The sequence below is a fragment of the Ambystoma mexicanum genome, chromosome 1q (assembly GCF_040938575.1).
Source record: "Ambystoma mexicanum isolate Mex_15411 chromosome 1q, UKY_AmexF1_1, whole genome shotgun sequence".
Lineage (NCBI taxonomy): Eukaryota > Metazoa > Chordata > Amphibia > Caudata > Ambystomatidae > Ambystoma > Ambystoma mexicanum.
Genome location: NC_090922.1, coordinates 227025626 through 227049043, shown reverse-complemented (window position 1 = coordinate 227049043; position 23418 = coordinate 227025626). Strand labels below are relative to the sequence as shown.

Sequence of the window (23418 nt, the reverse complement as noted above, 5' to 3'; positions counted from 1 at the left end):
GGGCACCTGCATGCAACAACTCCTCCTACCAATCTGAGTGTCCAGCAGGCACACAACCATCACATGTGTGGGGCCTATCAAGCCGGGATGTTGAAGCCCAGAGCCGTTACAGTGAGTACACTGTCATTGGCTGGTGGTCTGCCACCCTCTGATTGACACCAGCCTCCGCTACTGGTTCCATGCTGGGCAAAGGCAATCTTGCAGACACTGTATCCACCATTGACGCAGGGCTTCCCACTGCTGGTACCAGGGTCTCCTGGCTCTCCTCTTAGACTCAGCAGCCTCAATGAATTCAAGGAGCCCCATGGCATCCAGACTTCTCAGTGGTGGCCCCTCAGCCATGTCCGTCAGTATGCCCTGCACATCAGATTCAGCAGCATCAATGAAAGAGTCACCAGGCCTGCTGATGATGCTCTGCAGCACAAAGCACAGCACCCCAAGCTGCACTGATGGATGGTTGTGCCTCATTCTCCTCCTCCCCCTCCTCATATGCTGTGTCATCACCTGCACAAAGACAGACAACAGTATAGAGATGCATAACTACTTGGCTGAACATGCATATGTGAATTACAATGCATAAAAACACAATAGGGCCAGCCACACATACATCCCACATTGAAACTGGGGACACTATGACTTGAAAGGCTGAACCCACCATTGATTTTTGATGACCTCTGCAATCATGTTATTTCATATTAGGCCCTGCATCATGCCATGGCTTGGAGGAATAGGAGATCATACCGACATACGTACATACAGGCATGTATGAGAGTGGAAGTTCCACCAGGTGACGGATGGAGGTCTGTGCATCATTGTTTAGCCCCCACTCTACTTCAACCCTGTCTACTTGCAACATGTGGAAGTGTCACCTCTACGTCTGCTAACCAAACCTGTATGCAACCACATTTGTTGCCATAATCCCCATCACCCTCTTTGCCGCATTGCCCTCAACCAGATACATGGTTAGCCAAGCTCAGATGCATCTCAACCATGTGTGAGGAGAGTGTGACATGGATATGACCAGTGTGGACTTGCATGGCCACTGAACCATTGACACTCCAAAAGTGGAATAAACATCACTCTAACATCCCTAGGCCAGCCACTCAACTCCTATCTGGAACACATCCTCATGCTTCTTTGCACTGACATTGTCGCTCATCCATGTCCACTGAAGGGTGACTCTGACATCATCCACACAATGGTGTAATTCCGTGTGAGTCATAATTTGTATTCATAATGCACTATCGACAAGCATGACACAGTGACCGTGTCCAATGAAATGTGTCTTGTGTGTCATTCCTACACATAGGTGTATTGGCGTAACAGTAAAACTCTGTATACAGTGATGTGTACTGTGAAAACAATGTCAACCGCACACAGACACCAGGCATCTACCTCCTGGAATGCATAACATGTGATGGAAGTGACCATGGTAGCATTACTGCAGTCCCCATGGATGGGCGAGGAGGACCCCTGCCAATGGTACCACATTTCACTGCATATCATGCATAGATGGCTGCACCTGGGACATAAACATATGCCACTCACCTGATGTGGCTGCACTGGTTTCCAAGCCTTCCATGCCAAACACCTGCTCACTGCTTATGAGTTCACTGGTGACCTTTTTCAAATGTCGTCATCTCGTCCACATGTGGTGATCTGTCTTCAGTAGCCTGGGCAGACGCCACATTGCTGCTGAGCTTCTCCTTGGTCCATCGCATGAGGTCGCCATCCTCTTGTGGACCTGTTCCACAGTGCTCCTCTCACACCACAGGCATTGATATGGTCTGTGACCTACTGCCACATCTCGCACCGCTAGGTCACAGGAAGGGTACTTTCAGCCTAAGGGTACAGGCCGACCCATTGTTCAACATAATCAGTGAGGATTGTTAGCGTCTCATCTGAAAAGCAGTTCTTCCTTGTTGGCCCCTTCTCCTTGACCTGTGCCTCTTCATGGGGTGCTGCCTCTTCCTGCTCTTCAGGCTGGCCCCTCTTGCCCCTAGTGGACCCTTGTAGAACAGGGCAGCTGTCATCCCCACCTTTAGCAAGTGGACCCTTCTTCTGCCCTATTCCCATCCTTGTCCTCTCCCTCTACACAAGCTCTCCCAAGCATAGTGCAGTTAGGGCAAGCTACCCCTAAATCTGGGTACAAAATCTGAAAAAATACTGGCTCCGCGCATGCCAGGAAATGCATGTTGCACTCCCTAATAATCTCTGTCCCTGCGCATGACAGGAAATGCGCGTTGCACGCCCTAGCAGACTCCGGCACCATTCATGACAGGAAATTCACATTGCACACCCTACATTTCTCTGCATCAGTGCATGCAAGGGAGTGCACGTCACATAGTGTTAAGCATGTAGGCGCCTTCCTCTGATCTTCACACTGACGCCTCGTGCATGTATGGTAGACACCTGTTCCTCCTGCCTTGTGCCGTATCTTGCTTCCTCCTGCCCTACATTGCCTCCAAACCTCACCATCTCCTGCTGCCTGGTAGAGTTTAGACTGTAGACCACTAGTATTGCCTGGGAGTGCCTGGTATTCCCTCATAGCCTGTTCTCCTGTGGCTCACCTGTCAGACTCTGTGATCATTTCATCTGCCATGTTGGGACTTCCACACCTCAGTACCACAACCACAGCTTCACAACACATGTTGTCAGCACCCAGCTTCACCCCACCAGCCTCAAGGGGAGCCATGTCCGGTACATCGCACCCCCAAGGCAAAGCTGAGGGCTGTCAACTTCACTGCTTCAGAAGTTGGCATCCTGGGTGAGTAGGTCCTAGCCCATTATGATGCCCTATTCAACCTGCAGCTGCATCTTGAGATATGTGTGGGTGTCAGAAGATCTGGGTGGCCATCATAGCTGCCATCAACACGGAGGGGGTGGCATTCCGTGCCATGAACCACACCATGAAGCGCTTGGATTACCTCAGGATCCAGAGCCAGGCGAAGGCAAAGGCGGCCCTCAATGCAGGTGCTTCCGTGGAGGTCACTCCTTCACCCTTGGGTCCTATAGACAGTTATCCCAGCCATCCACGACAAAGTCCTTGACCTGCAGGCATTGATCCAAGCTGCTGGTGAGTACCCACAGGGAAAACTTTTCAACAAGAGTTGTGTATCCTGCAGGGTATGCATGATTTGAGAAAGTCTATTACTGACATGGCATGTGTGTTGCACAATTCTTAACTGGCTTGCAGCCTCATGCCGATGCTCGGTGTATGTGATGGCACATATCTCTGAAGTGGACATGGGTAGTGATGTGCTCTGTCAGTTCTTGGTGAGAAACCTTACTTATGTACATGCAATGTAAGATGCTGTCAGCAAGGCCTCAGACAGGACCAGTTGCCAGATTGAGGTGTTGCGGGCATGTGAGATACACTCATGCACACTTCCTCTATGGGTTGTTCAATTGCATATGATGAGCATCTGTTGCTTGCCTACTTCCGTGCTTTGCAGTAGAGGCATGTTGCCCAGTTGTGTGCATGACTTTGTGATTCATTTATGCTCTGGTTGCCATGGCACTTCATTTGTGACTTTGTTAGTGGGTGTTGGGTAACGTTGTGGGTTGCTTCTGGTTGACATGGTGCCATGACTTTGATTAACTTGGACATGTGGACATGTGTTTCACATGTATGTGTGGGACCATTAGACAGCTGTAGGTGGCAACGGATGGTTGTCTGATGCCATTCCTTGTGCAGAGGCATGCAGGATAGGTGTTGGTGTGCCAGTATTGGTTCATTGACTTTTTGATTGTGTATTCAATGGTGTCGATGTGGGGATGCATTTGGTGATGAGTGAGATGTTTCATGATGGTGTTTGGGGTCTCTCATTGGTGATGGGTACTCATTTCTTGATGTGTCTTGCCACATGTTCCACAAGATTTCCAGGTTGGTTCTATCTGGTGTAAGCTCATTCACCTCTACCCAATCACTACTCGAGGTTCAGTTTATTGTACATTGTGTTCCTTTCTGGTCCACTGATATTCTGGCGTCCCTTTGGCACTTGCTTGTCAATGTGGATGTGCTCACACTTCATTCACAGGTATGGCTCATTGGCATTGGGGACGTTGAGGAGAGATGTGGCCTCCCTCTGTATCACTGGGCTACGCATATCACATGTGAACTATGTCACATGTACATCGAGAGACCAAAGTCTAGCTGCTGTAACAGTATCATTCACTGTTGATGTGCAGCTGACTGTGATCCAACAGCCATGGAAGAGGTTACAGTCTTGGATTGAACAGCACTGCTTTCAGGTGTTCATGTTGGAGGAGAATGTCTGGAAGGTGTACTTCATGGTGGACGCAGGCTAGTGAAGTTGAGGTAGGTTGGTGCTCCATATAGGACTGGGATGAGGGCAGACTTGTGGATGCTGCCTTGGGTTTGAGGGTTGGGGCATTGGTCACTGGTGGGACTGGGATGAGGGCTGACTTCTGGATACCACCTTGGGTTCAGGGTTGGAGCACAGGTCAGTGGGGGGACTGGTACAAGGGCAGACTTGTGGGTGCCGCCTTGGGTTCGGGTTGGGGCACAGGTCAGTGTGGGGACTGGGACAAGGGTGGACCTGTGGGTGCCGCTTTGTGTTCGGCGATTTGGGCACAGATCCATGAGGGGGGCTGGCACGAGGGCAAATTGTGGGTGCCAGTTTGGGGTCAGGGGTTGGGGTTCAGGTCAGTGGGGGACTGGGATGAGGGCAGACTTGTGGGTGCCATCTTGGATTTGAGGTTGGGGAACAGGTCACTGGGGGGACTGGGAAGAGGGGTGACTAGTGGGTGTCACCTTGGGGCACATGTCAGTGAGGTGATTGTGACGAGGGCAGACTTTTGTGTGCTGCCTTCGGTTCGGGGGTTCGGGCACAAGTCAGTGGGGAGAATGGGATGAGGACAGATTTGTGCGTGCCACCTTGGGTTTGGGGTTGAGCACAGGCCAGTGGGCGGACTGGGATGAGGGCAGACTTGTGGATGCCGCCTTGGATTCGGGGTTTGGGGTACAGGTCAGTGGGGGGACTGGGACGAGGGCAGACTTGTGGGTGCCACATTGGGTTTATGGGGGTAGGGGAACATGTCAGTGGCGGTACTGGGATGAGGTTGGACTTATGGGTGCTGGGGCACAGGTGAGTGGGGGAACTGGAACAAGAGCGGACATGTGGGTGCTGCCTTAAGTTAGGAGGCTGGGGCGCAGTTTAGTGTGTGTACATGGCTGCTGCTTTAAGTTAGGGTGCCGAGACACAGTTTAATGTGGGTACACAGGTGCTGCTTTAAGTTAGGGCGCTGGGACACAGTTTAGTGGGGGTACATGGGTGCTGCTTTCAGTTAAGGGGTCAGGGCATAGGTTAGTGTGGGTACGCAGGTGCTGCTTTAAGTTAGGTACTCGGGCACAGTTTAGTGGGGGTATGCAGGTGCTGCTTTCAGTTAGGTGGCCGGGGCACGGTTTAGTGTGGTAAGAAAAAAGAGGATGGCGAGGTGCGCTCTCCAGTTCCCAGTCAAAATAGACCTGATACAAAAAGTAACTGGGTTAGATCCCTAAAAAAATGTAATAAGTATTAACAGGGTTGAATCCCAAAACATTGAAAAAGTATTAACAGGGTTAGGATCCCATCTGCTGTTCAGTTGCTCTGTTTTTGTTCTCCTCCTAGCGCTTTCCTGTCACAAACAATCCTCAGGGAGGCTGTGCTGGTGTTCAGGTGATTCCAATTAGCAGCTCTTATACTCTCTAGGGATTCCGGTAGCTGTAGTGTTCACATGTTACCAAATCAGGTGACCAGGACACCCCTCCCTTTTGACACCGCAACTGGAGTGCGCGCCTTGCCATCCCCTTTTTTCTTACAGTTTAGTGTGGGTATACGGGTGCTGCCTTATGTTATGGGTCTGGGGAGCCGTTTAGTGGGGGTAGGCGGGTGCTGCTTTCAGTTTTGGTGCCGAGGCGCAGTTTAGTATGGGTACGTGGGTGCTGCCGTGCTGCTTTAAGATAGGGGGCACAGTTCAGTGGGAATGCGCAGGTTCTGCTTTAAGTTAGGAGGCTGAGACGCAGTTTAGTGTGGTTACGCGGGTGCTGCTTTCAGTTTGGGGGCCAAGGCGCAGTTTAATATGGGTAGGCAGGTGCTGCTTTAAGATAGGGGGCCGAGCAACAGTTTAGCAAGGGTGAGCAGGTTCTTTAAGTTAGGGGGCGGAGGCGCAGTTTAGTAGGGATGTTGGGACGAGGACTTGCCGGCCTCAGAAGTGGAATTGGAGTAATGGCGATTATTGGTAAGTAATCTTTGATTACTTTTTTCCATAGTCCGGTGCAAAGGCTTTTTGGCACTGCTATGTTCTGTTTGTAATGGGGGCGTTCTGGGAGCTACTCATTGTCCTTTGCGCTGCGCATTTCTGTGCACATTTGATTCCATGAGATGGCTCCCTGCGCTGTTCTTTTTGTCCGTGCAATGTTCTTTTTTGCACTAACTCCTTTGTGCTGACTTATCGCTTTTTTTGTTGTAAATTAGACCCTTAAAGTACAGCTTGTAGAAGGGAAATGCTTAATCACTGCTTGGGAACTGTTATTTAAACATTCCATTGTTAAGATGGATTTCTGAACTCTGTCCTGGAGGGGCAGAGGTTCAGAAGGCCACCCTAGTTTCTTGGAACAGGGTAACCTCTGGACAAGCCAGACCAATCAGGGTAGCATTGGTGGCGGTCAAGACACGGTCTCAAGAGGGGAGAGGGTGACTGAAAGCCCGCAATGAGCACACAAAGCAAGGACGCTTACAAATTACTCCAGACAGATGTTATATTAAAAATATCGACACATTTATTACAAGGCCTTTGTAACATCGGCCATAGTAAAGAATCACAGTAAAACTCCAATAAACCAACACATCACAAGCAATACAATATATATACAAGACCAAGGGGTCTAAAGAGTTAGAAGCATGAAATACGCAGACCACCTGTATGGGGAGGAAACCAGGCAGTGCAAGTAATCGTTAGACCCAGTTCGACATCAGAGGCCACCTAACTACAAGGAAGTCCGAGCCCTACGAAGAGTGGAGCCTTGTGCTCAAAAGTACCTGCACACGCTGGTGCCAACGGGCAAAGGAGAGTCCCTTCATGGAAATCAGGCAGTTCAGAGAGGTGAACAAAACGATGATGAACAGATCCCCGCTTCTCAAGCGCGGCCTCCACTTGTGGGCAGAAGCAGAGCCCGAGTGTGGAAAAGGGTTGCTGTTTACGACAGCGATGGAGACCCACAGGCTCCTGCAGGAGGGCGACCGGTTAGGGTATGGACTACTCACCGGTCCCCGATGCAGGCAGACCCATGCTTCTCCGGTTCGGTTTTCGGTACTGGCAGGTTCAGATGCGATCAGCAGGATGTCTCAACGTCATGTAGATTCCGCGACAGCAGGAGTCAAGGTCAAGGGTGTCCCAAATGCAGCGAACACGCACAGGTTTGTTACCACAGCAGGGCAACTCGGCAACCGCATGTATTCCGGTCCCAAAGCACACGTCTCACTTCAGACCTGGAAATGCCAAGTGTACAAATCGTGTGAGAGTGCCGAGGACTCAGAATTTAGCAGCAGCCAGACGGCGGTGACAGAGCAAGATTCCTGTGTAGGCTGGTCAGTCCACTGGATGGCCGGCCCAGGGACGCTTCCAAAGGCTTACGTACAGGATTTGGTGAAGATGCCGAGAATAGTTGTTCCCACTATTCTAAAGGGTCGAAGCGCCTTTGCAGACCTTCTCGTTCGATCAGAGGCCGAGTGTTGTTAGGACGACAGCAGTGCAGGGTGCCAAACCTTCAGCGGGTCATGAGAACTCAGGAGATCGACATGGTAGTGGGGTTTTCAGCCTCCTCTTATCCAGAGTTCCCTTTGCGCCAAAACGGAGAGGGCCCAATGGGAGATCCGCTCACAAACACTCACACCATACGTGGACCTATCACGGACCACGGTGGTCCCAGGCATTCAGGACACTCTAGACTCTCTAGCACCCAGGATGTGTATTGGGAACAGACATCCCAGCCCACATCCTGGAGGCACACACAAGGCATGCAGAAGCCTGTGAAAGTGTTGTGTTTCGTGGGAAAGTGCATGACCAAATAAGGACTGCCCCGGGTCAGCTCGACCTGGGGGAAGGTGATGGGGCAAGACGGTCAGCGGACAGGCATGGCCGTTTGGAGGCCAGGCCACCCATTTGGGCCAAACGCGGGAAGCACGGTTAACTTGGAAAAAAGGGGTTCAAAACACAAAGAAACGATAGCTGCCACCAGTCCCGTCCGTGACACACTTGCACATTTCATGATAAGTCCAGCGAGAGTTTCTAGGGCCTTTGGAATGACTAGAGACCCAAGAGCGCGGTAATGTAAGTTACGGTGCACTCTTGTTTCATGTTGCTCAAAAGCTGCAAAATGAGGAAAGGACTAAGGAAAATGAAGTCTCCCAGTACTGACTGTTTTAAGGGCATATCAGTTTCCCCGTAAGAATGGAGCGAAAACCCAGAGGAGTGCGGCGGAAGGCTGCGCTTCTCTGGCAAAGTCTAGATCAGGGTGTAAAACAACAGCAAAAAGTTTGGGAGTTGCCACATGGAAGGAAAATTACCTAGAATTATGAAATCTTTCCTAACATCCATCTGCTTGGTAAGTGCTTGAGAAAAGTTAAGCAAGCATTTTTCATCTGGGTACGGCTTAGTAAATGCTTAAATGAGTCAAATTGCTTGATTAGTCTTACAAAACGCCTTTCATTTTCACAAGGGTAATGGAAAAGGGTTTACATTCTGAAATTCAAGAAGTGTTTTCCACTTAAGGGATCAGGGTTTTCCGCCTTCACCTCTAGTAACTGCATACCTCCCTCCTGAATACTTACGCAGTCTCATTAACCAACATGGTCCCATCTTCCCACAGAGGCACGCCCAGCTCATTCGTCGATAACCCGATCCAGGTGAGCCCTTGGACTCTCTCTGCCAAAAATCTCTAAAAGACAAACACAAAGTGCTCTACTTAGAACATGCATGTTCCCAAAGTTCCAACACAGCTACAGATTCATCCTGGGTGTGGGGTTTATTCGCAATCACCAGGTTAAGACCATTAACGTATTTCGTCACTAAAGGGAACACCTTTGGTGTAGCAGGAACATTTGTGTGACCTGCCTCACCCATAGAGACTTTATCTATACTATGAGGTAGTAGCAGACAGTCTGACTTACCTCGGGTACAACGACCACTAATATCCAAAAATACCTTTTTCACAAACTTCCAAATCTCTGCTGAAATGTGACATATCCTATATCTCCTTAATTATACCTCTGGGCATAGATCTGATAGCATAACATAGGAGCTGACTAAGCTGACCACTGAGAAGGAAGTTACTTTTCATCAACACAGTAGACCGACATAGAAGCTTGGTGTCCATTTTAAGGTGTTTCTTTTTTTATACTGTATTTTATTGGATTTTTCATGGATACAATTAGAAAAAAGCCAGATTCAACTCAAAGGCCATGAAAGATGTGTGAATTTCCTTATAGGGAATCGACGATTTACAAGTCTGAAGTACAAATAAAACAGTGCAAATTAAATTAACCTTCCTATAAGCACCCAAACTGCACACACTGCTTGCTATCCTGCCCTTGCATAAACAATAAATTATATAAAAAATATAAAACAGGCATTAGAATACATTATCATGGAAAGAAAAGCCAGTGCCAAATGGTAAGTTAAATTAAATCGGTCCTGGGTCATAAAGATTAACTTAAGTCCCTGAAATCTTGTTAAATGTCTTTGGGCCTCATTACAAGTACATCGGTCCGGAGTTAACGGCGCCGGTAAAACCATACCGGCACCGTTACCGTGTCCGCCCAATCATGAGCTGCGGCCCCGGAAATAGCATCACCCCCAACTGCCACCGCGGATTTAAGGGTCTCGTAAAGTCTGCCTGCACGGAAACCCCTCCGTTTCCGGCTATACGAAACACTGCGAGCATCACAACTAGCACGGACATGGAAACACCGCCTGAAAAATGGCGTTAAAACCGTGATCATGGTGGCGGTACCGCCGCCACCGCGAACATGACCTTAAACAGTGCCTGCTGAACTGAATCAGGGCACAGTTGCACCAAATCAGCCCAGCTGGACCCAGGAGCCCACTGGGAGCCTACAAAAGGGCAACACCCAGCCCAACACAACACAGAACCATGCAGGCAGCAGCTTTAGTAGCACAGGGACTGGGCCTACTCAACCAACAGGCAGCACTGCACATGATGGCAGTAATGGCGCAGAGGAGGCGGAGGCGGAGGAGGCGCAGGCGACAACCAGCCAACCCTGTACCTATGGCAAACCCCATTGTCCAGCCGACACAACCCCACAGGCAGCCTGAAATACCACGCATCAGGGCCTCACCCTGGAACCTTACCCCAGGACAGATCCACACACTATACCGGCTGGACCGTCCAACAATCCTGTACATCACCACCATGATTGTGGACAACATCAGCAGCCACATAGACACCCCCACCGCCATCCCCCCTCCTGAAGGTTGTGTCTGTACTGCATTTCCTTGGCACTGGCACCTATCAACACATGGTTGGTGAGCTGCATGGCATATCACAACCCTGTTTCTCAAAAATCCTGGTACAGGTACTGGATGCCCTGTTGCGCCATGTGTCGGAACAGATAGCCCTACCCCGTACCCTCCCCGAGGTCACTGCCACCAAGTTGGCCTTCCACGCCATAGCAGGCATGCCAAATTACATAGGTGCAGTTGACTGCACCCACATTGAGCTTACAGTACCACGTGCAATTGAGATGGTGTTCCGCAATAGGAAACAGTATCACTCGCTGAATGTACAGATGGTATGTGATGCCACGCAACTGATAACACACTGCTGAGCACGTTTCCCAGGCTCAACCCAAGACTCAATGGTACTGCGGAATTCAGACGTTGCCACGGTACATGGAACGCTATGCTGAACAAAGCACATGGCTATTGGGTGAGTACAGCTGCCAATGCACCGACCCCGTTGAAGTGGTGTGTGTCCAGGCCAATGAGCAATGTGAGTGTGCTGCTGTGACTGCACATACATCACACCCCCTGCCATCAACTGAATAGACAGCGGATCCTAAACATCACAAAGCAACACATGACAGGTCACCACAGTGTGCCCGTACACACCCTGCCACATGGCACACACAGCCGACACTATCACTGTCCCATACACCTTGTGCCACTGCAATCACCCACGCACAAATGGAACACTGCCCTCCCAATGCACATGATGCCTGTACATGAGACGTCCTGCATCGACTACTTCATCACAGTGGAGCAACTCTGCCATATGTGCACATCACTGCACAATGCCATACTCACAATCAAATTTCACCCGCAGGGCAGAGTACACATGCATGTCAATGCGTAGGCCAATGTCCAGTTGGCAACATCCTCTGTGATGGCCAAAAAACACTACCAACCACTGCATGGCAAATATGCATGAATGAACAATGACACAATATAGCACAGCATCAGATGAAGACATGATACCACTAACACTGACATGTCCCCCCATCTACATCCCATGTATGTGATGCTGGATATGCACTCACGCCATGGATGATGACACCTGTACGGAGGCCAAGGAACAGGCATGAAGAGGCGTACAACAGGGCACATGTCCGCACACGTGGCATGATTGAGAGGACATTCGGACTGCTGAAGGCCCGGTTCCGCTGTTTGAGCAGATCAGATCTGGCGGATCACTGCTGTACAGCCCAGTGAAGACGGGTAAAATCACGCTGGTATGTGCCATGCTGCACAATCTGTGCCTGCGCAGGAACATCCCAATGCCCCCAGACGCAGATGAAGAAGATGGGGATAGAGATGGGGATGGGATGGCAGCATCTCCTCCTGGGGGTCCACTAAATGGCCAAAGAGCATGGGATGAACTGATTCGCATTTACTTTTGAGACACAGCACATTCACAGCAATGCATGGATATGGTGATGCCAATAAAGGAATTGTTGTACTGCAAATGAAATGATGGATTTCCACTCATGTATGTTTTGTTTTTAAATGATGATATATTGATGAATTAACAACAGGGAAGGAGGTGCAATGGTTAGGGAAGCTGTACACCCGTGCCCACCCACCACCCAAATGTACCCACCCCCAACCAGGCCCCAATGTTCTAACCCCCAAACAACCTCCCCCACCACCCAAACGTACCCACCCCCAACCAGGCCCCAATGTTCTAACCCCCAAATAACCTCCCCCACCACCCAAACATACCCACCCTCACACCCTTCAAGTCCACATGTGTCCTGCAGTGCCCCGCACAGATGCCATCACTTCCGTGTGCGCTTCTGTGCCTGTGCATCCTTGCCTGAGAGCCCTGTTAGCCGACTCGAGCGCCTCCTTGGACTGGCAGTAGTGGAACTGGATGGGATGTTGGCATTGGATGGCACAGAATCAGGAATTGATGGCATATGTGTAATATTTGCCTGTTGGCCAATCAACATGGACTCTATGAGTCTGGAGGTGTTGTCATTGGCCTCCCGCACATAGCGTGCCAGGGTGACTATAGTGCTGGCAAAGCGTCCAATGGACCTTGAGAGGTGACGTACTGACGTGCTGTAGCACTCCCTCTGCAGCCTAGATTCCTCGAGCTGCCTCTACACCAGCTGGGTGAGGGTAGCCTGCTGCACCTCCAGCTGCTGCATGCGGGAATTTAGCTCTGCCATTGATGGGGTGGGCGACCTCATGGGACTTTGGAGTGATGTGGGGCTGAACTCCAGCTGATGGAAGGATTGCGGGTCATCCAATGTGGGCATCTCCCCCTGTGGGCCAGTATCAGACTGCTCTGCCGGGGCACTGTTGTCAATACAGGCCGCCTCCTCTGCAGTGCAGCTGTCTTCTGTGGTGGTTTGGGTGGGCATGATGGGTGCCCGTGGCACCTGTGTTGCGTCAGGCAGCGTGGAGTCAGTGGGGATGTCGGTGATGGTGGCCCGCACATGTGTTGCAGTTGCAACTGGGGGCAGGGATGCCGAACTGCTGGCAGCATCCTCCTGTGCAGGGGCGGTGGCTTGGACACATGCCGGTGCTGATTGCCTGGGCTGTTGTGCAGTATCACTGTCACTTGATACGGATCTGGGGACACAGAGGACATGTAATTAGTTATATGGTGGTGCCTGATGGGTGCATCACATGCATCATACAGGTTGATCATTTAATAGTGGCAGTTACATGCATCTGCTTGTTGGGGGTATGCATTGTGGTGGCATTGGTTGCCATATGGATCATGATGGGTCATTTGGCCCAGTCATGCACTGCCTGGGGGGAAGAGGGGGTTGTTATTGGGCCCTTTGGCCCAGTCATGCACTGCCTGGGGGAGGGGGGTGGTTGTTAATGGGTCCTTTGGCCCAGTCATGCACTGCCTGGGGGGGTGGTTGTTATTGGGTCCTTTGGCCCAGTCATGCACTGCCTCGGTGGGTGGGGGGGTTTGTTAATGGGTCCTTTGGCCCAGTCATGCACTGCCTGGGGGGGTGGGGTTGTTAATGGGTCCTTTGGCCCAGTCATGCCATCAACATATACTCATATGGCATTCATGTTTTTCCACTTACCAGTATCTGCAGGTGGGCTCACTCCTGCCTCAGCCTCCCCGATCCCATGGATGCCCTCAAGGTGGAGGACACTGCTGCAGCGCTCCTCCCATGCTTGCAGCCTCAGTGGGGAAGGGGGTCCTCCACCTGTCCCACTGCTGCGTTGGCGGTGTGTGGAGATCAGGTTCCGAACCCTCAGCCTGAGGTCGTTCCACTGCTTGTGGCAGTCCTTTACACTCCTCACAGTCATGCCCACAGCGGTGCACTTCCTTTCTCCGCTGCTGTGTGGCACGCCGTTGATCGGCACTGAACAGCATCTCTGCATGCTCCACTAGGTGCTCCACCAGAACAATTAGCTCCGCCTCACTAAAGCGCTGTTTGCGCTGCCTCTGGGCTGGAATCCTGGCAGACATGCTGGTGGTCCCTTTTGCCTTCTCACAGTGTGGATTCTGCTTGTGCTGACTCTGGATGGCAATGGATTGTGCTTTATATGATGGCCGCCTCTCTGTTTCCTGCTTTGGCGATCACAGTATTTCCGGTTCCGTGTCCGTGGCGACGGTGGCGGACACGAGTTTTGCGCTACTTGTGGCAGCGCTATGTCCATTTCCGTTGCTTTTTCAGTAATGGCGGTAACAATGTTTCCACGTCCGTGTGGTGCGCGCGACCGACAGCACGTAATCGGACGGTCTTTCCGCAACCTTGCGGACGCAGAAACTTTGTTACCGCCATCACGGAATCACCGCGGTCCAGACCTGACAGGTTGTAATGAGACCCTTTCTTTAGCCTACATGTCACTGTGTCCATCGAGGCAAACTGCGTCATTTTGTTGATCAACTATTCAATTTGACATGTTTTTGTGAGTTTCGAATTTCCCTTAACCACTAGATCAGCAACTACCAAAGTCTTGACAATCCACTTTTTGACAGCAATGAGGAGCGCCCGCTGACCTTCAGAATCACTTAGAATGATTAGCGAAGGAATAAGATCAGACATGAAACAATTTTAATTCTCTTGAATACTTCAGACCAGCAGCCTACAGCAGCAGTGCCCTCCCTGTGAATGTAAAGATATCTGGGGTGGCCCACCAATTGTGTGGTAGCTGGTAGTCAAGGGTACCAGACAACTAGATGTTATGGAGCTGGGTCGGGTACAAACTCACATTGGCAGTAGGAATCCAGATATGCCTACTAAGTTACATTCCTTCTCAGCAGCGATGGGCTTTCTACAAACATGGAGAATGCTGCACTCCTCCGAGTAGGGGTATTCGTTCTTCTCCGGGGCACATGCTTCTCTGTCAAGAATAGATACCTTTCTCATCCCACACAATAGCATTCACAGGCTTCTCTCAGCAACATTCTTAGCCAGAGGGATTTCAGATCACTAGTCATTTCTGATTGAGCTTAAAAATGGGCCCTCAAGACCTGCTGCGAGGTGACGACTAAACACATACTATTTAGGCTTTTCTGACTTTGTAGAGGGTTTGTCTCATGCAACAATGGAATGTTTTGCTATTAATGCACGGTCAGTGGACAGCCCAGTTGGCTTGTGGGAGGGATATAACGCGGTTCTCAGCGGGAGGTGCTCTCATTGATGTCGGCAAAAAGGAAACAGCATACATTAGCTATGAGAGAAGCCGACCGGGCATCCATTGCGGCTGAGGAGTTCCTTGCTTCTGGATCTAATACTTCACGGGAGGCGTTGTCGACTGCATGACACGCAACGAAATGTCGCCCTGGACAATGCAAAGCAAGCACACTGGGTCATGTGCAGTAAGGTGCAGGAATCGGGAGACAAATACAGCAAGATGTTAGCATGGTTGGAAAGGAGGGACGAGGGTATGGGACACGTGAGAGCTCTGCATGAGGTTAACGGGGGAGGTCCTGACAGAGGACACAGATATAGCTGATGCATTCACCACGTACAATGAGATCTTATATTGTAATCCACAGGAGCTAGCTGCAGATGGGAAGCCAAGTGTTATTGAATCAGAGGCCCTCCCGTGTCTCACAGAACAACAGAAGTTGGGTCTAGAAACAGATATCACTGAGTAGGAGATAGCTACAGCGGTCTCTCAGCTCCAGTCTGAGAAGACCCCGGGCCAAAGGGTTTCCCCACTGAGGTATGGAAGAGGCTAGGGGACCCGGTTATCAGGCCAACTGCATCGCCTAATCATATAATGTAGGCAAGACGGATGTCTCCTTCCAGATCTTAGGAAGGCGTACATCATTCTTCTCCCCAAGCCGGAGAAACCACCAGAACATTGCACTTCTTACAGACTGATCTAACTTATAAATGGGGAGGACAAGATCCTGGCGAGAGTTCTGGCTAATCGCTTACTGGGGGTAATTCGCTCTTTAATTCATCGGGACCAATGTGGGTTTATGCCCACCAAATCCACACGCATGAACCTCCGAACGGTACAATTTTCCATAAATCAAGCCAGTATGATACCTGACCCACTCGAGCCTCTCTATAGTGAATTACAAGAAGGCTTTTGATTCTGTCCGGTGGGATTTCCTGTGGGTGGTCATGGGACGTATGGTGTTTGTGGAGACTTTCTTAAGCTTGATCCTCCTGCTCAATGTTTCACCAGTGGCAGAAGTCAGAACCGACCCGGGCTGGCTAGGAAACAAATGGCCTTGGGGTGGGGAAGATAGGGTGTCGCTATATGCAGACAACATTTTGATTTATATGAGCAACCCCTCTGACTCGTGTCATGCAGTGACAGTATATTGAATGATTTCCAAGGGTTCAGTGGGCTTAAAATACATTGGCATAAATCAGTGCTTTTCCCAATACAGGGGGAGACGAGGCAACTCCACGCGACTGTCCCTATCTAATCTCTGCAGACAGCATTGTGCACTTGGGTATACAAGTGGGTTTATGTCCTTCATACTTTCTTTGGTTAACTCTCTACCCGTTGATAGATGCATTTGTTCAGGATGTGGTGCACAGGCAATCTCTTCCGTTGTCTCTGCTGGGCAAAGCAGCTCAATTCAAGAAGTTAACGCTCCCCAAATTTCTCTACGTGTTACAAAATGCTTGGCTCTCGGTTCCCAAAGTTGTCTTTGCTAGGATTGATGCTGCCCTCTGGGAATTGCTGTGGGCGTCACTGCCTCTCTTTGCCTTGAGCGGGATCTCCTTAGGTTCTGGTAGCTCCTCAAGACCTTCCTTTTCTCCTCGGCTTTCTCGCTCCCTCGCCCCTGCTAACCTTCCCTTGCTCCTGTTCCGTCTGCTGACTGGCTGCTCGTTATCCTCTGAGTCTTACAGGACACCATGGCCCCCCCTAACCAATCCCCTTGCACTTGCCACCTGGCCCACCTTGCACTGCCACCTGGCTAACCTTGCGCTACCGGGCTGGGATTGCCCCCTGTAGTTCCTGTCTTCCTTGCACTTAATTTAGGGCCCTGCTGCTTTGGGTGCACTTCGCCCTGTACCCTCTCCCCTGCATTTCTTGTTGCACACTTGCACAATCTAAATGACATAAATGACTTACTAAGATCATTTGTTCTATCCTACTTTTGTTCCCCCTCCCTTGCCTGGTTGCACCTTGATTGTGTATAGGCGCATAATAAATAACAAACTAATCAATCAATCAATCAATCAATCAATCTCCCTGACAACCCTTCAGCGTTCGGTATGGGAGGGAGGGCTAGGTGTGCCCAACCTCCAGCGGGCTTACTGTCTGCCTAGTTGGGAGTGGTGAACGATTGGCTCCATGGAGACACTAGACTACCTCATGTTAACTCCGAGAAGGATGGATGAGAAGGGAACCACTGACACAAGTGCTATATGGGGGCAGGAAAGGGAAGACAGTGATTCCCTCAAATGATATGACATACCCGACAGGTGTGGATTGAAGTACATAAGTATATCAGATGGGGGGGTCGACTGACCCTGGCTCAACCCCTCTGGAATAATATGCACCTACCTGAGATGATTAAAATGGGACAATTCAGGGTCTGGGAGGACTATGTGGTAGTCACCCTAGGGAATGTGATGCACAAAGCTCGATTCCTCCCTTTCAAGACACTGCAAGACATGTACAGAATGCCGGGCAGGGAATGATATAGGCATTTACAACTCACGTATGCCATAAGACCCCAGTTTCATTCCCTGAGGGAGGTTCTAAACAGTTTGCCCTTGAAGCCAATATCCTTCCTGAATGCATTGTTACCAAGGTAACGTCAACTCTATACCAAGTACTGACAGCGTTCAGGACTAAGGAACTGACTCCACTTAGAGAAAAGTGGGAAAAGGACATTGGCTCACTGGAGCCCTAATAGTGGGTGGAAGCACTAATGTTCCCGTGAGAGATAGGGATATCGCCCAGGCTCCAGCTCATACAATATAAGATATTTCACTGTGTTTGTTATACACAAACAGCGCTGGTTAATTGGAACAAAATAGATAATGATAGCTCTTTACAGTGCGACATACGAGGGGTACTTTCTTCCATACGCAATGGGAACGTTAACGGATTCAAGTTGTCTGTAGAAGATGTATGGATAGGCTGACTGCTGTAATTGACTCAGAGGTGCCTAAAGATCTGAAACTAGTGCTGTTTGGAATATGGGGGAAGGTCGGATTTACTAAGTATCAGAGAATATGTTTGTCTGTAGCGATCGGGCTAATGAAAAGGATCATTGCTGCATTGTGGGGCTCGGCGGATAGCCCACGTCTGAATCGCTGGATGGCCTAAGTAGGCAGGTGTATGGCCGTGGAATGAAGGGTGTAAAATGCACAGGGTTGCCCCGCAGAATTTCAGAAGGTATGGGGCAGGTGGGAGGTGGAGTGTTGAGATGTATCAATGACTTCATTTTTTCTTTCACTCTTTGTTTTGAATGAGTCTAATTGTGTATCTTCTTTTGAAGCTATGGCATATTTTCTGTCACACAGTGATATCGAACTAAGCAATGATATGTGTTTCTTTGTTATGATCTTATTTCAAAATAAAAAAGGTTAATAAAAAAAAAGTACCAGCACCTAAACGCTTAGAATAAATTCTTTAAATTCTTATTCTATTGCAGTAGTATGCTGCTCGACTGGGATCCCTGATTACAGGCACTTTTACCAAGCCAACCTCAACCCCAACACCCCTAAATGGCTGGGAGCACCCACAATGAACTGTGATGCATCTGATCAAATTCCTTGTTAAAATTGGAAAGGGGCAGCATGTCAATGGATTGAATTTGTGTCATATCTCAATACTAACATTTGGGGGTTATCTTTTACTCATACATTTAGCAGATCAAGCATTGCCTTTTTGGACTTGAAAATTAACATCACCCCTACAGGGCATACAACTAACGCATTTAGGAAAGCTACAGCGGTCAACTCAGTTCTGCATGCCAAGACTTGCCACCAGAAGTCTGTAATATCCAATATCCTGAAAGGGGAGTTTATAAGGGCCAAATGAGACAGCAGCAAGACACAAGATGATCTCTCTGAATGTGGCAATATTCGGTCCTGATTTGTGGCCAGAGGCTATACATCACCTCTACTGGACCAAGCTGAGATTCAAGTTAATAGATCGAGAGAGCTACACTGTTGGTACTTAAACCGAAAGATCTGGTTTCAGATTCTAATTTACTTAGATTTATTACCCTTTAAAATACGGATAGTAGTAAAGTGTTTCACATATTACAAAAGGATTGGCATTTATTATGTCTTGACAAAGATATAGCAAAATATTTAGATACCACTCCAAGTGTTACTTGCACTAAGGCGCCTAAACTCAGGAATCTTTTGCGTCCATCCTATATGGCAGAAATTCCACAGACTGGAGATTGGCTGACCAAGAGGCACAAAGGCGACTTTTATAAATTTGGGCATTGTTCCATGCGCCCTTTTGCCCTGGAAACAGATAATGTTAAATGTGGCGGATTGGGCACACATAAGATCGAGAGGTTTATCAATTGTAATACTAAATATGTCATATATTGTATTGTATGTGTTTGTGCTCACAGTGCATTGGCAGCACGATTTGTGCATTGAAAGTAAGGATCAAAGAACATCTGGGTACCATCTCAAGTCAGGATGCCAAGTATCCACTTACCACCCACTGGCAGAAGTATCACCAGTTAGATAACACAAGAGATATCAGTTTTGTTGGTTTTATGCAAGTGACTCTGCCATCAGGAGGAGGTGATCGAGAACTGAAGTTGAGGCAACTGGAATCACGTCTAATCAGTAAATATAGGACTCTTTATCAAGGACTCAATACTGACAATTAGTTTTCTGTCTTTCTATAAAATTACGATGACTCAAGGGTTTACTCACCGAATATCGAATATCAATATAATTTCATGCATTTTCTCAGGTTGCAGTTTACAGTACCAATATTGTGGATTTATTTGGCTGCATCAGTGTAATAATAACAGGGTGCTTTAGTAGAACATTAAGTGATTCAAATACTGGATAGTATGTTATCTCAAAATTATAGTAACAGCAATATATGAGCTGCTCTGGTGTGATGTATGTTAAGAATAACAATTACAATGGTGCTTGTTATGGCAAGATTACCGATTGCCAATTGGCAAGACATATGTAGCGTCTTATGTGCTCCTTTAGGAAACCTTTGAGCAATGTTCTTTACTATACATAACTCCGGCATTACAATTTCTGGTCTATTGCAATTTGTTTGTAGTTAACACTTGCCCTTCAAGTATTTTGGTTGCGCATTTGGATTAGAGGCTAGCACTATGAGATAAGAGGTTATGTGCCTGAGCGACCCTTCAGTTCATTGGGGCATCAACTTTGCTATAAAAGCGAATTTAGACAGCAGTGTCAGAGCTTGCAACTTATCTTAAGTAGGCAATACCTAATACCTTGGGTCAGATGCATGCAGCATAGGACTATTGCGCTTCAGGAAACACATGAGCATTTTTGTTTGCCCATTATCAGATCTAGTTCGAATCCACCCTATCCTTTTGCATAAATAGTGTCATCTAGCAGTTTTCCATATTGGATACTTGCCACCCCAAATTAAGTGTTTTTTGGTGTCATTATAGAGTGTTGCGGTTGAGCTAGGAGTGTCTATATAAATATACAAGCAAACATGCTTGTTTGTAGCTTGTCGTTACCACTATAATTATTGTAGGGCAGCGTACCTTCTTAGACTAAATCAAGGTCAGGCACAACAGATTCTTCTGAGTGAGCAGGAGTTTCTTATACTAGAGAGCTAATGCATTGGGTCCCTTTCAAGATGGCGCCCTGGTTTGTGTACCAATACACTTCCGGTTTGTAGCAGAGTTTCTTGAGAAAAACTGCATCCACGGCAAACGCAGAGGAGATGGACCAAATCCAAACAGGCTGCTCACTAGAGCTAAGCGAGAGTAATAGGCTATGGATGGGCCCCTGCTCAGTAATTGTCGAGTGACTTGGGAATATGGTATAATACTCTGCGTGGTAATGTGATTTCCATACATGTTTTTATGGCAGCAAATCAAATATTCTTGCTTACCGGATTGCTAGGCCAATTATAGTTCCTTGCAGGTATGTGCCTTTCTAACCAGGTGGGGAGTGAGTTTGCTTGCACTGAGACACAATACATCTAGTTGTTTAATTGGCTTTACAGCTTTCGATTAACTTTATGACCTTTGGTTGCGACCCACAGATTTCGTCCAAGGTATGAATTTACTCCATGCACCGTCTTCGAATAGTGCTGTTAATCTACATGCACTTAAATTGGGTCGAGCTGCTACTCTAGACTAGACTTGTAGTGTCAATTGCATTTACCACATTTGGAAATGTAGTATCAATACTAACAGACATGGGGATGCACCCATAGGTTCTTGGACAGATTGAATTACTCTGCAATTAGATGCACACTAATATTAACCAGGTTGTGTTTAGAACTTGGGTTGAGCTGTTCATAAATCACCGCACACTGAGTGTGGGGGCACTCGCATGCGGGCATGGTTATCCATGTGTTAAACACTGTTCTCAATAACATGGCTCAAAATGTCACCTATTTGCGGTCAACCTGTTATTGATTGTGTGGTATCTACTACGAACTACCCAAATTGACTGAACCTTGTATCTGTTCATTCGCATTTTTGTTCTCTTCTTTTTTGCTTGCTATTTTTGATTTGACCAATTGTCATTTTTGTTTTGTTTTTGTTGTCTGCGTGTCCTATCAGTGGATGTTTGATGCATATCTTTTACCACCCAGTTTTGTTCCAATTGGTTTAATGTGTTTTCCACCTTGATGCACCTGATGTTTGTGCTGTTGTTTGATGTAATTTCATGTTATCTTATTGGAAATTCGTGTATGATTACATTGAAATATGTAATCAATTTACTACACCAATTGGGCAACAGCCTACATTGAAATATTTAATCAATCTACTACACCAATTGGGCAACAGCCTAGAAAAAGACTGTGAGGGCGAAACACGTGTCGGCTGTCCTATTCAGATTAAAGAATCCGGCTTTCTGACAATTGTGGTTTCTCTGGGCAATGTGGCTGTGTACTTGTTGGATTAACTGTTACTTAGGACGGTTGGGGCGGAGGGTCCGTTTTTGCACGACCACACACAGCAGGCATAGTGCATCTATTGTTGTATTCATAATCATTGACTTTTTGGACATACACAGCTGGATCTAGCTCTAATGCCCCTTCCATTTTCCCATTGAATTAATTTGCACTTCTAAAGTGTTACTCTCAGGTTTTTATAAGTTAAATTGTAGTGAAAATGGGGACATCAAAATGTGAAGCCTGTCGCTAATACCTGTGAATTTGTTTTGGCATGCGACAATTGTAGTAATTTCAGAGACTTTTGGATGGAATAATTATTGCCTTAGAGGATATCAGTTCATAATTCTGATTTGCTTATTTCGCAGTTTTCTGTTAAAATATTGTCAAGTGGTAAACCCATTTGATAACTTTCCTACTTAGATCCCTGGAAAGATGTGAGATGGAGCCTCTAATTCACTAAGGGAGTTGTCCACCCGAAATATAAACCAGCTGCAGAGTCTTTTAATTTGGCTAATGTGTAGGACATTGTAATGGAATTCTACTGGATACATTTGCTGAAATATGGGTTTAAGAGCATCTCAGAAATTGCTATGATGGATGTTGCAGTGCTTACTTTATTTTCCCGGTTTATTAGCTGACCATATATATATATATATATATATATATATAAATAAGATGACATGGCAAGCACAGAAACCGGTTAGAGGAGACAGTCAGTAGCTGAAAGGTGAATTGTGCAGGGAACCAGAGTGCGCCCCTTCCATCCTGTACTGTTAATATTTAAGGAACTCTAGTGGGTGGAAGCTCCAGGGCCCCCCTGATGCTACCAGAAGTCCTTTCGGAAGGTTCAACACTGATTGACTACACCTGCACTGGTTTTTGCTGCAATTTGAGACTGCCTCCTTAATGATCTTACGAAGACAGAAACCGGTCGGAGGAGAACATCAGTGGTTGAGAAGTGAATTGTGCAGGGAACCAGAGTGTGCCCCTTCACTCCTGCAATATATATTTATTTTATATTTAGTCCAATGCAGCCATATCCACATATCAGATCTTTATTAAGAGCTTCATTACAGAGATGATGGTAAATGTAAAGACAAGAGGAACATTAAATGCCTCATATCATTAGAATACCTCTGAATAACATGTTGGGAACACAGGGAATATCTTTATCATGGGGTAGGTACATAGAAAATACTGCCTCGGGTAAATGTAGATAAACCCCATGCCATAAATACCCCATGCCATCCCACCCTGTCATTTGGCGGTATTCTAAAAAGAACCCTTATTTAAAATACCTGATGTTTTTAACAATACCACCTTAACTGTAAGGACGCCTTTAGTATGAGTTGACAAGGAGTATCCTTTAAGTAAAGGTAGGAT

The 23418-nt window shown here is 47.9% G+C and overlaps 1 protein-coding gene across 1 annotated transcript in view; it reads right to left on the bottom strand.

Annotated features, from left to right (window-relative positions):
* LOC138521181 (CD209 antigen-like protein C) overlaps positions 1 to 23418 on the bottom strand; it is a 307261-nt gene that overhangs the window by 59787 nt on the left and 224056 nt on the right. The window contains exon 5 of the mRNA XM_069633806.1: positions 8835 to 8941. Within this exon, the coding sequence (XP_069489907.1) occupies positions 8835 to 8941 (107 nt within the window). The remainder of the gene's footprint in view (positions 1 to 8834; positions 8942 to 23418) is intronic.